The 15,827-nt window shown below is 38.8% G+C and overlaps 1 protein-coding gene across 1 annotated transcript; it reads left to right on the forward strand.

Moving 5' to 3' along the window:
* The first annotated feature begins 378 nt into the window (after positions 1-378).
* On the forward strand, positions 379-12,508 carry NUP42 (nucleoporin 42). The gene is made up of 7 exons (XM_081101677.1): positions 379-587; positions 3,157-3,385; positions 5,299-5,393; positions 8,597-8,673; positions 9,435-9,521; positions 11,043-11,127; positions 11,670-12,508. Exons 1-7 carry the CDS (start codon positions 476-478, stop codon positions 12,248-12,250), a joined length of 1,266 nt encoding a protein of 421 aa, XP_080957803.1. The 5' UTR covers positions 379-475; the 3' UTR covers positions 12,251-12,508.
* Positions 12,509-15,827: the final 3,319 nt, after the last annotated feature.

Raw genomic sequence — 15,827 nt, forward strand, 5'->3', positions numbered from 1 at the left:
GGATAGAGAGTTAGAAACATCGATCAGCTGCCTCCTGCACACCCCCTACTGGGGATGTGCCCGCAACCCAGGTACATGCCCTTGACCGGAATCGAACCTGGGACTCTTCAGTCCGCAGGCCGACGCTCCATCCACTGAGCCAAACCGGTTAGTTAGGGCATAGGGTCCAGCTTTGCTTGACCTGCTTTCTTCTCCTTCCGAACTCGAGCCTCCCTCGCAGCCGGAGGCCCCACACGTGGGTTAAACGCGCCCCTTTCTCCAAGTCCTGGTTCAAGCTGTCCGCCTTCGCTGGCGCCCTGGGGGCCCTCCGCTCTTCTCGACTCCTATTGGGTGAATTCCACGCCTCTCATCGCGCCGGGGGCGGGGCGCGGCGCCAGAAGATGACGTCACGGCGGCGGGGCCGGAACTTTGGGTTGTTTCGGCTCTCCGCTGGCGTCGGGCGCTCGGAGACCGTTCCGTCGGCGCCGCCGCCGCAATGACCATCTGTCAGTTCTTCCTTCAAGGCCGCTGTCGCTTTGGGGAGCGGTGCTGGAACGAACATCCCGGCTCCTGGGGTGCGGGCGGCGGACGGCAGCAACAGCCCTCAGGTGACCTTGCGCTCAGCCCGCCGCCTCCGCCGCTGGCCGGGCGGGGATGGGCCCGACGGGTCCAGCGGGTGGGGACCGGGACCGGGCCCCGCGCGGCGCCCGCCACGCAGTTTCTTTCCGGCGGTTTTGCCCGCGTCTTAAGCACTCGGTCCGTTTGTGTTGAGCGGGCGAAGCCGGGGCCGTGGTCCTGATTCTGAGGCCGAACAATGAGTGTGAAGTCAGATGTGTGTGTCAAACCCTCCCCTTCGGTGGGTGGCAGTGGTTCCGAGAATTGGCACAGGTCGACCCAACGCCGCCTTGCCGTTCTCTACCCCTCCGGGGACTTGTTTTTCCCTTGACTCGAATATAATTTTTACTAAACTTCTTTTCCGGGGCTCTTCACTTTGGAGAAGTCGCCAACTCCTTTGGAAATACAATAAGTTTGCAGAGCCATTCCGCAGATATGCTCATCGAATTGGGGGTGAAATTGGGAGGATGGGGTGCCCAATGAAGAACTCGGGGCTACGAGGGAACGGAATGCAGAGGACCGGGTTGACCTGCTCCCTGGGCCCGAGTCCTTAACGAAGGTTTTGGGATGTTTCATTAAACCAGTTAGGAATGATGCACAAAGCGCTGTCTTCCAGGAGAGGTGAGAGCAGACATGAAACCATGGCAACACACACGCTTTAAAATTTTTTTAAAAAAATATATTTTATTGATCTCTTACAGAGAAGAAGTGAGAGGAATAGAGAGTTAGAAACATCGATGAGAGAGGTCCATCAGCTGCCTCCTGCACGCCCCCCAGTGGGGATGTGCCCGCAACCAAGGTACATGCCCCTTACCAGAATCGAACCTGGGACCCTTCAGTCCGCAGGCCGACGCTCTATCGACTGAGCCAAACCGGTTTGGCAACACACACGCTTTTAAAGGTCCGACGAAGAGGTTTTCTCTTCTTAGGATTGGAACCTAGTCCCTTAAACTAGGATCACAAGGTGCTGACCACTCTCGCACTGTCACCCCACTTCCCTTTTGGGGGGATGGCCACCTTACCTTTCAACCTTAAGCTGCATTGCGGTGTCATGCCTGACCCCCGCTTCTGGAAGGCGGTCTTTTTTTTGCATCACCCACAATGGCTGTAATGAATTACTCCAAACCAACAGTTAGGACTCGGAGTCTGATAAATATAAGCGTACTTCCATGAACAACGGAATGTAAACGTTAAATGGATACATTAATCGATGGACAGGTGTAATAGTGTATTTAGCCACCTGAAACAAAATGTTTTTGAAATTAAGAAGTATGAAGACCAAAAGCTGTATACAGAAGGTTAATTGGTCTTCTTCCGTTGTGTCATTCCCCAAAGGATTTGGAACTTTAGAAAAATAAAATACCATGAATCCCAACTTGAGGGACCTTTCTGGTCCAGCAATCTGCTGCCTCTTCTCTTTGGTTTTATTAAGGAGTTTCGGAGTTGGGAGATGAATTTTCATAAAGGAGTATATCTCCCATCACTCCACTTTTTTTTTCCTCATGTTGTGGAGACCCCCAACCATAAAATTATTTTCGTTCCTACTCCACTTTTTAATACATTTAATGGAATATCTCCAATTCAGTGAATTATCTTGGGCCCAACTAGAAAGTTGGGTAATTGAAATACTCTAAGTGATAAGATTTTTTTTTAAAATATAGAGATAGAGAGGTTAGAATCCTGTTGGCTCATTTTGATAATTATGAAATATTAGTAATATGTTCATAATAGAGGAACTCAATGCACTTTTTCATATGCAAATCATCTTTATAATCTCCCCCTGAAAGACAGGTGGCTGTTTTCCCAGAGAGAATACTGAGTCAAATAGATTTAAGCATCTATTCAAAGACAGAGGGTAGAATCTAATCTTTTATATTCAACAAACTTTTTAGTACATTCCTGATTTTTCAAACTTTATTATATTAGGCCCCCTGGGAGAGCAAGAATAATACAGACAGCTTTTTATCCTGAAGGAGCTTATGATTTAGAATATGTCCTCTATCCACACCACTATCAAGCAGTTATTTACTTAATAAGCTTATGTCAGCTGAATCTAGTAATAATATTATTATTTTTCTAGGGATTTACAGTCTTCTCAATCTTGTTAACCAGAAATCCAATTAGACTATTATGTGATTGGTTGATATTACACTGAACTACAGTATATAAGGAAAAAATGAAGAGTTTTGTGATTTTAAATGAGTGGAAATGTTGAGTCTGCATAATGTCTGCATGTAATAAGACAAGATATAATTAAATTTTTAGATATTTAAAAAATGAGTTGCTGGTAAAATTGTTTTATTTATTTATTTATTTATTTATATTTATTTTTTTAAATATATTTTATTGATTTTTTACAGAGAGGAAGGGAGGGGGATAGAAACATCAAGGAGAGAGAAACATCGATCAGCTGCCTCCTGCATACTCCCCCTACTGGGGATGTGCCCGCAACCAAGGTACATGCCCTTGACCGGAATCGAACCCAGGAACCTTCAGTCTGCAGGCTGACGCTCTATCCTCTGAGCCAAACTGGTTAGGGCTTTATTTTATTTTTTGTTTCAGGTAACAGACGTGGATGGAATGCCACCAGCCAGAGATACTCTAGTGTTATCCAGCCATCCAGTTTCTCCAAATCCACACCATGGGGGGGCAGCAGAGAGCAAGAAAAACCATCTTTTGGTTCTTTTGATTCTGGAGATTCAGCTAACAGGAACAGGGGGTTTGGATTATCTCAGAACCCATTTGCTACTTCACCTACCTCTGATGAACAGAAAGATGAAAAGAAACTTCTGTAAGTGAAAGCATTCAGAAAAATTATCTATTTTCTTCTTTTTTAAAAAATTACTTATATTTTTAAAGAAATAATACACTATTTAAAAAATCAGAATAAGCAAAAAGAAAAAGCACCGATGATCCTATCACTCAGAGATAACCACTATTTTGCATAGATATCATACTAGATTTTATTTCATTTAAAAATGTGTCATCTTTCCATATCAGTACAGAGCCTTCTTAGAGCTAATTATGCTTTTTCCACTTTTCTGTTGATAACACTATATTGTGAATGTCTTTCTAAGGTAGTCCTGCTTAAGTTGGTTGTAAATTATGAGACCTTTACAAAGTATGAGGTAATTTAAAGCAACTTGTGATCTTGGAGGTCAAATAGCATCTCGAATTTTTCTTTTTCTTTTTTTTTTAAAAAATATATTTCTTTATTGATTTCAGAGAGGAAGGGAGAAGAAGAGAGATAGAAACATCAATGATGAGAGAGAATCATTGATTGGCTGCCTCCTGCACACCCCACATTGGGGATGAAGCCCGCAACCCAGGCATGTGCCCTTGACCAGAATCGAACCTGGGACCCTTCAGTCCGCAGGCCGATGCTCTATCCACCGAGCCAAGCCGGCTAGGGCGAATTTTTCTTTTTAAAACTTATACTTCATTTACGTCATTCAAATTGAAAAAGTGAATTAATTTGATTTAATTTGATTCCCTTCCCTTTTGTGGAGTAAATTCCTTAATATTTCTTGAGAACATTTGTAGCAGAAGTTACGACTGATGCCAAATCAGTGCCTGGTTATCTAACTTCCCTCAGCTTCTGACAAAAATATACTTGTTAGTCTTTTACTTTCCATATAACCAAGTTAGAACCAATGATAACCATTTTAACTGTGTACCATATACTACTGATTTTTTTTTTTAAGAAAAAACAAATGAGCCTCTTCTTCCTATATTTGATGTTTTTGTAAAAATCCTAAATTTAATATAGATTCTCTGTGGTATCATTTTATTAATTGTAGCATTCTGGATGGGGCAGGAGGGGATTTAATTTAGAGCTGACTCAATCCATAGCTTTGTCAACAAATTAACTGTGTGGGTATGGATCTATTTCCCCTTTTGAAAAGCATGAGAATTAGACAAAATGATCTCTAAAGTCCTACCCATTTAAAAATATTATGCTTTTTACACTAGAGGCCCAACACATGAATTCATGCACATTGAAAGGAAATTCATTAGAAGGTGGCCAGTGGGGTAGGACTGGGCAAGATGGGCCAGACACATCCTGGAGCCAACCTTCCTCAGTCCCTCCCCTCCAGCTGCCCCTGAAGTGGCACTGGGGCTCTAAGGGTGTCTGTGGCGTAAGCAGGGTCCCTTTGGCAGGTGGGGTCCCTCGGCCTGGCCTGCAGGATCGGGCCGAAAATGGCAGTCCGACATCCCCCGAGGGGTCCTGGAGTGCAAGAGGGCACTCTGCAAAGTTGCTGTTGCTTAGTAGCTCCTGCGTTGAGCATCTGCCCCCTGGTAGTCAGTGTGTGTCATAGCTTTTATATATATAGATGGTACTTTCTCTTTCCCAGTTAAATGATCATTGATGTTTATGATAATGAGCAAAAAGATTAAAGTTGTATATTTGACTCTATTTTAGTTCCTTAATACATATTGTACAACAGTTCTCAGTTAAATGTATTGGTTAATGGTTCCGTGTACTGGAAAACCAAAATTATGAACTTCTTTAGTCTTATAATACCTACAACATGAAGTGTAGTTTATATTTCTATAAACTTCTGCTTTAATAAGCACTTGAGAAAACATAATGGGGGGAAAATCTAAAAGTACATATTTACTACAATTTAAAATTTCAGTCATTGAAAGTTATAACTGATAAATTTTAATAAGCAGATGAAAAAGATTCTCTTTTTTTGTCAGGGAAGGAATTGTGAAAGATATGGAGGTTTGGGAGTCATCAGGGCAGTGGATGTTCTCTGCTTATTCACCAATGAAAAAGAAACCTAGTATTTCAGGTAACTGAGAAATTGTATGTTTTTAAAATATGTTTTACAACTCTTATTTTCTAAAACCAGGACCATGCCAAATAAAGAAATTAACATTGTTTAAAGTATTTGAGTATTCTAGCAGAACCTCTTGATTCAGAGGTTGAGGTTGAAGGTATATTTTTTTAAGATATGTAGTTCTCAGTACAATCAGGACCCACCACAGTTCCCATTCTGTAAGCCCAGGCAGAGGCTCTGCTTTCTTGGTTCCCTACAGGTACAACTTCAGAACCTCTTGGCTGCCTATAGGGAATAGAAGAGTCATAGTCTCCCTGCCATTAAGGCCTTGTCTGTCCGATTCTTTTTTCTCTTGCTTCCCTATCTTTCCTTTTAAGGATAGTTGTTTTTCATAAAGCATGTGAAGACCTACGCTGGAGGTAATGTCTGAAGATAAAGAGCTTTAGTATAGGGATAGCATTTCTGCAGATACCCTTTTCTTCCCATTTTCTTTTGTCCACAGTTTCTAAGCCCTTTCTGGGCTGAAACCTACACACCACACTTCTCTAAGCCCACTCTGGATGGTCCTGGGCTTCTGCCTATTGAGTAAACAGCAGGTACCTAGCAGATGAGAGCCCTTGCAGTCCCTCAGAACTCTGGGACCTCTGCTCTGTGTCAGCTCCACCTGCTCATTCTCTGTGAGCATGTGTGTCACACAGCTCCTTAGTTATTTATTTACTCAATCATTCAACAAATTCTTACTGAATTTCTTTTGTGCCAGGCCCTATTCTAAGTGCTGGGGATATAGTGATGAGCAAGATGGACAAGATCCCTCCCTTATGAAGCTTATGTTCTTGAGGGAGGGGCCAATAAGTAATACAAATAAATAAGAGAATTTCAGATAGTGATTTTTCTATAAAGAAAATAAAGAAGTACTAAGCCTTTTTAAATCAGTTCAGAATTAAACCTAATGCTTACTGAATGCCCTAAAGCAGTGGTTCTCAAAATGTGGAATGTAGATCCCTAAGTATGGTTGCCAGATAAAATATGGGTTCCCAGTTAAATTTATTTTAGATAAACAAAGAATAATATTTTAATATATGAATAGCCCTTGTGACATACTTATACTAAAAAAGTATTTGTTGTATGTCTAAAATTCAAATTCTGTATTGTTTGCTGAATTTGGCAATCCTATTCCCGAAACCCTTGCAGGGGCTGTGCAAATTCAGAAATATTTTCATCATAATACTAACACATTAATTGCCATTTTCACTGTGTCGACATTAGCACAGTTGGTGCAAAAGCATTAATGCGTAAAACACATTGCATCGTAGTAAATATACATCAAGGCAGAGACAGACAAACTATTAAAGTATGTAGTAGTCAATTAAAAATATGTCATTTTCACTTAATGTCCTTGATGAAATGGTAAGAGTTATTACTTTTATTAAATCTTGACCTTTGAGTGCAAACCTTTTGCTATTCCGTGTGACAAAGTGGGAAGCGCACATAAAGTGATCCTGCACCGTGCTCATGAGTGATGGTTGTGTGGAGGGAAAGCACTCATGTGATTGCTGCCTTGTGAGCTGAACCAGCCACTCTTTTTCCCCCACAGGACAATTTTTATTTGAAAGAATGACTGAGAACTATGGTTATTTAGACTTAAGTGTTTAGTGACATTTTCTTTAAAAAAAAAATAAATGAAGTGAGCCTATCACTTCATAGAAAACAACTGACAGTGTTTATTGCCAATGATAATATTCAGCCTTTCAAGTGAAAATTCGATTATGGAACACTGTTTTCTGCTAATGTGAGCTTGATGACTTCTTGATACTTAAAGTCTCGTCTGATGAGATGGATAGTGACATTAATAAATATAAATATTTTAATATTATACAATGACATTTGCCAACATTTGGAAGTTCTAGATAACTCAGTAGAACTTCCAAATGCTCAATCTATAATGTTACAAAATTATACGTGGCTGAAAAATCCATTCTAAGTGCAAGATAAACCAGTGGATTTAATATAATTGTACAAAAATTTTGCATCCACATTGTAGCTAGCCTTTAGAAACTACTATCTTTTGCCATAGCCAGTTTGGCTCAGTGGATAGAGCATTGGCCTGCAGACTGAAGGTTTCCTTTCTGGGGTTGCGGGCTCCTCCCCAGTCCCAGCCCTGATTGGGGCACATGCTGGAGGCAACCAATCAATGCGTTTCTCTCGCATAGATATTTCTCTCTGTCTTTCCCTCTTTCTCCACTCTCACTCAATGGAAAAATATCCTCGGGTAAGGATAAAAATAAAAAAAAGAAACTACTACCTGTCAAGTTTTGTATAATATCAAAGAAGAATATTCACAATTATCTGAAAAGGCCATTAAAGTCATCCTTTTCCAACTACATATCTGTGTGAGAACAGGTTTTCTTCAGACACTGCAACCAGGCAATATGTTGCAAAAGATTCCATGCATCTAACTGTTTCCTGAAATTAAATCCTGTAAATTATATTAAGGTCAGAAGGAGTGAACATTTCTAAGGCTAGTGATGCTTATTGATAGTTTTCCTCCCAGATAAGTTGTATATTTTTAATCCCCTTAATGGCAATTTATGAGAAAGTCCACTTCACCACATTCTTAGTAACAATAAATATTCATTTTCGTTTTTGCCAGTCTGATAAGTAAAGCATTTTATCTCTATTTTAAGTTGTATTTTTAAAATTTAACTTTTTATTTCATTTATTTACTGGATATTTGTATTTTTGTGACTTGCCTATTATATTTGCTCAAATTAACTTTTTTTAAATGATTTGTAAGAGCTACTCATACATTAACATTGGCTCTTCTCCTGTCATGTTGCAATTATGGCTTTCCATTTGCCTTTAAGTTTTGCTTATTGTTTCTAACATATAGAATATTTTTTTAGACAGAAGTTTGAATGTATATATAGTCAACTTTCTTTTTCTTCTCTTTCTTATTCTTTCTTCTCCATTTTGTTATTCTTTCCTCTCCGTTTATCTTTAGAAAAAGTTCCCCCTTCAAAGATCAAATAACCAACTACATTTTATTCTAATTTTATACTTATTTAAACATGAAAGAGAGTGTAGGCTCCTTATAATTATGTAAATTTTCTAATGATCAACATTAGCATACTTTCTTGTCTAGCACCTCTAGCTTTACTATACTGTTGAAAGTATTGGCATTTATTTTAAAGATTCAAATTGATTCCTCACTTCAGGTTTTACAGACATTTCACCAGAGGAGTTGAGGCTTGAATACCATAACTTCTTAACCAGCAATAACTTACAGAGTTATGTAAGTTTGTTTCCTATTCATCTACCTCAGTAACAGATTAGCTGTTAATTACTATCTTCTTTGATTGTAGTCAAAGGTTGGCAAAGTGGGTGAGGTCTACAAGTTTTTCGAGACAAGGTTATTTTTATTTTCTAAATTACTTTTCTTGAAATTGATTGGTTATCTAAAATGGTGATAATATATTTTGACTGTAGTAACTGGGAATGTCATTATTTCATTACAGATTATCCAGCAATCAATCCCAGAAATCAAACCCTTTCATCATTTGACAAACATTTATAGAGCATTTCTTCGGTGCAGACACCATGATGAAAGCTAGAAAGACAGTTAAATAAAGCAGTCTGTTATATAGATTAACATTCTCACATGTCACATATCAGAAAATAAAAAAGCTGGGCTTGAATAAGTTTGATGCTAAAGGAAGTGAAATAAAGTCTGTATTTTTTGTTGTCTATAGTCATGATCATGCGGTTTTAACTAGCACACATGTTCGCCTCCTATCCAAATATAACTAACTCTCTGCTGCCAGATACTTAGGATTCTTAACCAGAAGATACAAGGAGTTGAAGAACAGGGTGAGGGGACTATAGCTGGAATATCTTTGGAAAATAGGGACAGGTCAATGCAAATTTTACAAGTTATGGACCATAAGAATGTTTCATAAACTTTTTGTGATTTTGGCAAAGACGTGAAGTTGTCATTTGAGAGATTAACTTAAATACTCAATATTGACTCATTATTTTTCTGTCTTCTCTCTTCAGCTGAATTCTATCCAACAGTTAAAAAATCAGTGGAGGAACAGGGTAAATGAACTGAAAACTCTAAATACATCAACTAAAATAGCTTTGGTGAGTATTGGAGAGTTTGCTGCAGGGAAGTGATTTATCTATTGCTTTTTTGCAGAGAATTTTACTTTCTATTTGGAAAGCAAAGTTAAGCTCAGCTGGTGTGGTTCAGTGATTGAGCATCAACATATGAACCAGTAGGTCATGGTTTGATTCCTGGACAAGGGACATGCTCAGGTTGCAGGCTCGATCCCCAGTAGGGGGCGTGCAAGAGGCAGCTGATCACTGACTCTCATCATTGATGTTTCTCTCTTTCTCCCTCTCCCTTCCTCTCTGAAATAAATCAAAATATATTTAAGAAAACAGCCACAAATTATGAATCACACATTCTCAAGAACTGATCATTTAGAGGCAAGGCCCTGAAATTGCTTTCTCTCCATTCTTCAGTCAGAAAAGCATAGGAAATCATGTTTTTTAAAAATTGTTTTTAGAGTAAATTTTAAACTTTTGTAGTATTAATTTTGAAATTGAAAAATATTACATACATTCAAATATTTCAAGTAATCAGCATTTAAAAATAAATTGCTTTTAAAAATGACATGAGTGTACATTGTTTATTCATTTACCTGTTAATGAATATCACACTAAGAGAGAGAAGCTAGATTTAAAAAAAAAAAAAAAAAAAAGTACATACTAGTAATTACATTTATATGAAACTAAAAAAGACAGACCTTGTCTATAGTGATAGAAAGCAGGTGAGTGGTTTCTTGGTGCCAGGAGTTGGGGGAGGGCTGACTGGAAAAGGACACAGGGAGCTTTTAGGGGTGATGGAAATGTTCTAACTCTTGATAATGGTGGTGATTATAAGTTTGTCAAAGCTCATTGAAATATATATATTTTATAAATATATAGATATAAAGTGGATGCATTTTATTGTATGTAAACGATACCTCAACAGAGTTTAATTTTTAAATATGCTATTGGGGCTTCCAAATGAGAGAAATCATATCTGTTTGAGTTGATTAGGAAAGGCTTTTGGCGAAGGGGTAAGTGAAAAGTTTCTTAAAAAGGAGATTAAGATTTCAGTAAGCAGAGATGAAAGACCTTTCAAGAGCAGGAAGTAGCAAGAGCATGAAATATTTGCAGGCAATGGGAAATGTGTAATAGATTTTAGTATTAAGTTTCAGTAGTGTCATTGTGAATCAACTTCAGTTCAAGTGTTAGAGTGAATAGAATGGGATCCTCTAAAGGTCCCTTATCTAATATCTAGGTTTCTTGGTAAATGCAGGTCAGCCTATAGACACTGAAATATATTCTTAAATTTTTTTTTCTGATTTTAGTATGTGTTCATTTGAAAATTTAGAAAATATTTAAAAGCAAGAATAAAATTAAAACCATAATTCATTAACCAATTACTTTGAGCTTGGTTTACTTTTTTTTTAATGTATATTCATATTGTGGGCATTTTTCTATGTTAAAAACATTTAGCTTCACATTTTTAAGTGCATATTTTAAACATTGAATTTGGCTCTGAAGTATATAGAATTATTTATCAAGTACTTTATTATTTGCCTGTTTTTACAGCTCTCTGATATAAAGGATGGAATAAAACAAGCAACACCTACATTTGGATTTGGCAGTACGCAAACAGCAACATTCGGGTCACCAGGTAAGCGATACAGTAATGCAGGACTTCATTGATTTAGAAAAATAAGATTTTATAGGTTTGAAGTCATTAAGCCTGAAGGTATGTTAAGTACCATTGAAGACCCTATGGCTCAAGCTTTAAAAGTATATTTTAGGAATGGTTTTCAAGACTTTGATAGTTAGGGAAGCAGCACCTTTGAGGACTTTCTTGTCATTTGTGTAATAACATAGTATCATCCTCAAGTGACAGCTCTAGCGAGATTTTTTTTGGGGGGGTGGGGGGGAGCCGCAAGCCAAAAGTGAACGTGCACTTGCTAATCCCTGAGGTTTCTCAAAGCTGCCTCCTTGAGTGGTGCAAATGAGATCAGTGTAGCAGTAGCAGACAGACAGAGCAACAGGGTCCAGTGGGTTTGTTCTAGCTTCTCATGTTCCTTTTCTCCTCTCTTCCCAACATCCAAGCAGGGCAGGAGTAAGGGAGAAATTGGAGGGGGTGGGGGGGTGGCTGGTAATATGGCTACATTTTCTGACTATAATACATTTTTTCTTTTTCTGGTTTATTTGTAGGTTTTCCAGTGAATAACAGCATGGGTGATAATGCTCAAAATTCTAGTTTTACAACAAGCTCTGGATTTGCCACTGCCCCTACTGGAAGCCCTTCTGTGTTCGGGAATATTCCAGCATTTGGAGCTGTTCCCTCTACCAGCCCTGCCATCACTACTTCTACTCCAGCTCCTGGATTTGGGAAACCTGAAATCACATCTGCTGCTTCATTTTCCTTTAAAACCCCTGCAGCCTCAGGATTTAGCTCAGCTGGGTTTTCAGGATTCCCAGCTCCCATGGCAGCAGGCCCTGTGGGAGCTCCAGGGGTCCCAGCCTTCGGAAACAGCAGTTCTGTGGCTGGCTTTGGTAGTCCAGGCTCACATTCTCACACTCCTTTTTCCAAGTCATTCAATGACACTCATGATGGACATAGCAGCACATCCACCTCTGTCCCTGTCTCAAATGGCAGCATGACCACAGGTAATGAATTATTCACACCCAAGCATCAACTAACAGCAGAAGAACTGAGGCAATTTCAGTCCAAGAAATTTACTCTGGGGAAAATTCCATTGAAGCCACCACCTGTGGAACTTCTAAATATTTGAAAGGACAATTTTAAATACAGAAAAGAATGACTTTTAAATTGTTTTGAATGGTTCATATAGAAGAATAGATATACATACACATGTATATATATACTTATATATTTATATGGAATATAGCTTTAGGGGTTTGAAATTTAACATTTTTTCTTGAACCTAACTATTTAAATAAAACATAATAGCAAGAGATTTTCTTTTACTATAATTATGAATGGAACTGAAAAGCTGTCTGTGCGCTGAATAAAGTATTTTCTCATCCTACATCATTTTACTATCTTAACCTTTAAAGTTTTTCCTTTAAACATTGTTTTAAGGAGATAATTTCTAGAACCATTAGGGGGGAAATGCTTAAATATTTAGCTTACTTACCAAATAAACATCAGTAACATGACCTTCCTTCATGCAAAAGAAGATTCTCTTAAAGATAAATAACAGCTTTTAAAGAGTGAAAACTTTGATTTTTAGAACCTAGGAGGCATTTTTCCCTCATAATTTTGTCCCACCCCCCACCCTCCTCAATTTTGGCTGTCTCATGGGCCACCATTTGAGTTTTCTTCAACAATTTCAGGCTACTTTTTATCTTAGCCTAATTTTTATATAATTGTACTTATTCCTTACATTATCCAATCAAATGGTTGGATTGTAAGAGGAATAGAAGTTGTGATCATGTGAATAAATAGTGTTATGTAGAGGGGTCAGTATTCTAGCTCTGTTTCTAGAACTTTTATAATTCTTAGACATACTTAGATCTCCCTGTGTCCTCAGATTGAGGGGGTAACATCTTGATATCTTACATATGGTTGATCCCAAAAAACCAAAGACCTGGCCTGGGCTGAGGCGCATATATCAGAGCTCTGTGCTCCTTTCTTAAACCTCAAAAAGTATGCAGCTATTACTATGAGAACAATTGTCTAACACAGAACTGATACTGAGCTGATTTTTTTAAGTGAAAATAAAACCTTCCCTAATAAAAGCTATGCACTCCAAATGATTTTAATATATGCAAAGGATGATAGACCTTAGAGGATCTAGATTCTCTGGTTCACTTCTTGAAGAACTGTATAGCTCCAACTAACAGTTCTGGAACCCCAGAATTTGGGATAGGATCTATATACCATACCCAGGAGTGTATGTCTGAGCCCACCTTTGGCTAGAGGTAATAAATAGACCCTAAGTTCCTACTTTGGTCTCAAGGTCTAAAGATTTTCCAATGTTTGTTCCAACTTGCAGTTGACTCCTAGAATGTCCCTACCCTAATGGAATGAACCTACACTACCCTAGGTTTGTTACAAGCTTACCAGGCTCCCTTGGGTCCCACTTGAACTTGCCAGGTCCTGGAAGCTCTGAGGATGGAGGTAAGGACCCAATGTTTCTAAATTTGCCTAATTATAATTATCACCTGAATACTTGTCAAATAATGCCCATTGGGTTAGACCTGGAAATGTGTGCTTTTTTACGAGTTGTTCCATGAGCTCCTTCAGTCAGCTTTGGGAAACAGGAGCCTAGCCGGCCACATTTAGGCTACTTAGTAACAGGTGATTTGCGAGTTTGTTTTGATTTAATTATTGAAGTCTGTTTTCTGTGTTCTCACGCATGAAAAACTGTGGTGAACTTAATGAGATCCATCATGGTCAAAAAAGCACAAATAAATGCTATTAGTTACTTAAAAGTGCGAGAACTAAAGCAAAAATGTCCACAAAGTGGAAGCCACTGTGTGCGTGGGTATTGGTATCAGAAGTCCGAGAAAGCTAAGAACTCCTAATCCTAGGCTAAGGGGCAGCAGAGTTTCAGAAAATCAGAAACAGGTAGCAATGAGCTGGTGGCCAGGCCTAAAGGTAGACTCAGTCAAGACCCTGAGAGGGAGAGGAAGTGACAATTGCAAATAAGGTTGTATTACAAGTAAACTGATTTAACTACCTTGATTATCTGATCACAGATTAGGAGAGAAGTGTCATAGCTGAAAGCTGGTTAGAAGGGGAGAGATAAAACAAGTTGATGTTAAAACACTTTCAAAGGCATAACAGGATTTAGTTATACAATATTATTCTTAAGGGTAAAATAATTCAATCTCTTGTCCAACAACAGGAAATTGGTTAATTGTAGTAGATTCATATATTGGTATACTTAACAGTCTTTCTTTTTTTAAAAAATTATATTTTTATTGATTTCAGAGAAGATGGGAGAGGGAGAGAGATAGAAACATCAATGAGAGAGAATCATTGATTGGCTGCCCCCTTCACGCCCCCTACTGGGGATTGAGCTTGCAGCCCGGGCACACGCCCTTGACCAGAATCGAACCCGGAACCCTCCAGTCCACAAGCCGACACTCTATCCACTGAGCCAAACCAGCCAGAGCTTAACAGTCTTTCTAAATGACCTAAAAAAATAGGGAATAACTTGGAAAGGTTTTTACCCTATAGTCAACAAGCAAAAGCCTGTTATAAAGTAGCATGTACAATGTTGTCCAATTTGGGGGAAAATATATATTCATTGGGAGAGAGGAGCTAAAAGTTAATAGCTCAGATTTGTTTGTAATGGTGGTAAAAAATAACATTAAATCTGCCATCTTCACCATTTTTTACAAAATATATCTTTATTGATTTCAGAGAGAATGGGAGAAGAAGAGAGATAGAAACATCAATGATGAGAGAGAATCATTGACAGGCTGCCCCCTGCTCGTCCCCTACTGGGCATCAAGCCTGCAACCCGGGCATGTGCCCCTGACTGGAATCGAACCTGGGACTCTTCAGTCCACAGGCCAACACTCTATCCAGTGAGCCAAACCAGCTAGGGTCTTCTTCACCATTTTTAAGTGTATAGTTCAGTAGTGTTAAGTAGTGTGTACAACATTCACATTATTGTGTAATATCTCTGGAATTATTTATTCTAGCCACAGTGAAACTCTATACCCATTAAACATTCATTCTCTCTCCTCTTCCCCCTAACCCCTGGCAACCACATTTCTATTTTCTGTTTCTATGATTTTGACTATTTTAGATACCTCATATGAGTATAATCATACAGTAATTGTCTTTGTGAATGGCATATCTCACTAATCATAATATTCTCAAGGTTCATCCGTGTGATAGAATGTAGTAGGATTTCCTTCTCTTTTTAAGATTGCCTGCTATTTCATTGAATGTATACACGTTTTCTTTATTCCATTTCTCTGTTGATGAGGTTTGGGTTGCTTCCACCTCCTGGCTGCTGTAATGAACATGAGGACGCAGATAGCTCTTTGGGCTCCTGCTTTGAACTGTTTCACTCATGTACTCAAAGTGAGATTGCTGGGTTATAGATGTATCCTTGGAGTTTTTTGAGTTTTATAAATTTGTATATCTTTTTATTCTCAGATTTTGGGAAGTTTGGGCCCATTATGTTTTTCAAATAAACTCTGCTCCTCCTTCTCCTCCCCCTCCACTTCCTCCCCCTCCCCCTCCTCCTCCTCCTCCTCCTCCTCCTCCTCCTCCTCCTCCTCCTCCTCCTCCTCCTCCTCTTCTCCTTCCTCCTTCTCTTTCTTCTTCCATAATATACATGTTTTTCAACTTAATGATGTCCCATAAATTCCTTAGCTCTCCTC

The sequence above is a fragment of the Myotis nattereri genome, assembly GCF_964212035.1.
Source record: "Myotis nattereri genome assembly, chromosome: 11".
Classification (NCBI taxonomy): domain Eukaryota; kingdom Metazoa; phylum Chordata; class Mammalia; order Chiroptera; family Vespertilionidae; genus Myotis; species Myotis nattereri.

What these genes read in the sequence shown, in the direction of transcription:
- NUP42 (XM_081101677.1), top strand. Translation starts at nt 476, where the DNA reads ATGACCATCTGTCAGTTCTTCCTTCAAGGCCGCTGTCGCTTTGGGGAG. An exon ending in ACGGCAGCAACAGCCCTCAG is followed by an intron (nt 588 to 3,156) that starts GTGACCTTGCGC and finishes TTTTTGTTTCAG; the next exon opens with GTAACAGACGTGGATGGAAT. An exon ending in AAAGATGAAAAGAAACTTCT is followed by an intron (nt 3,386 to 5,298) that starts GTAAGTGAAAGC and finishes TTTTTTTGTCAG; the next exon opens with GGAAGGAATTGTGAAAGATA.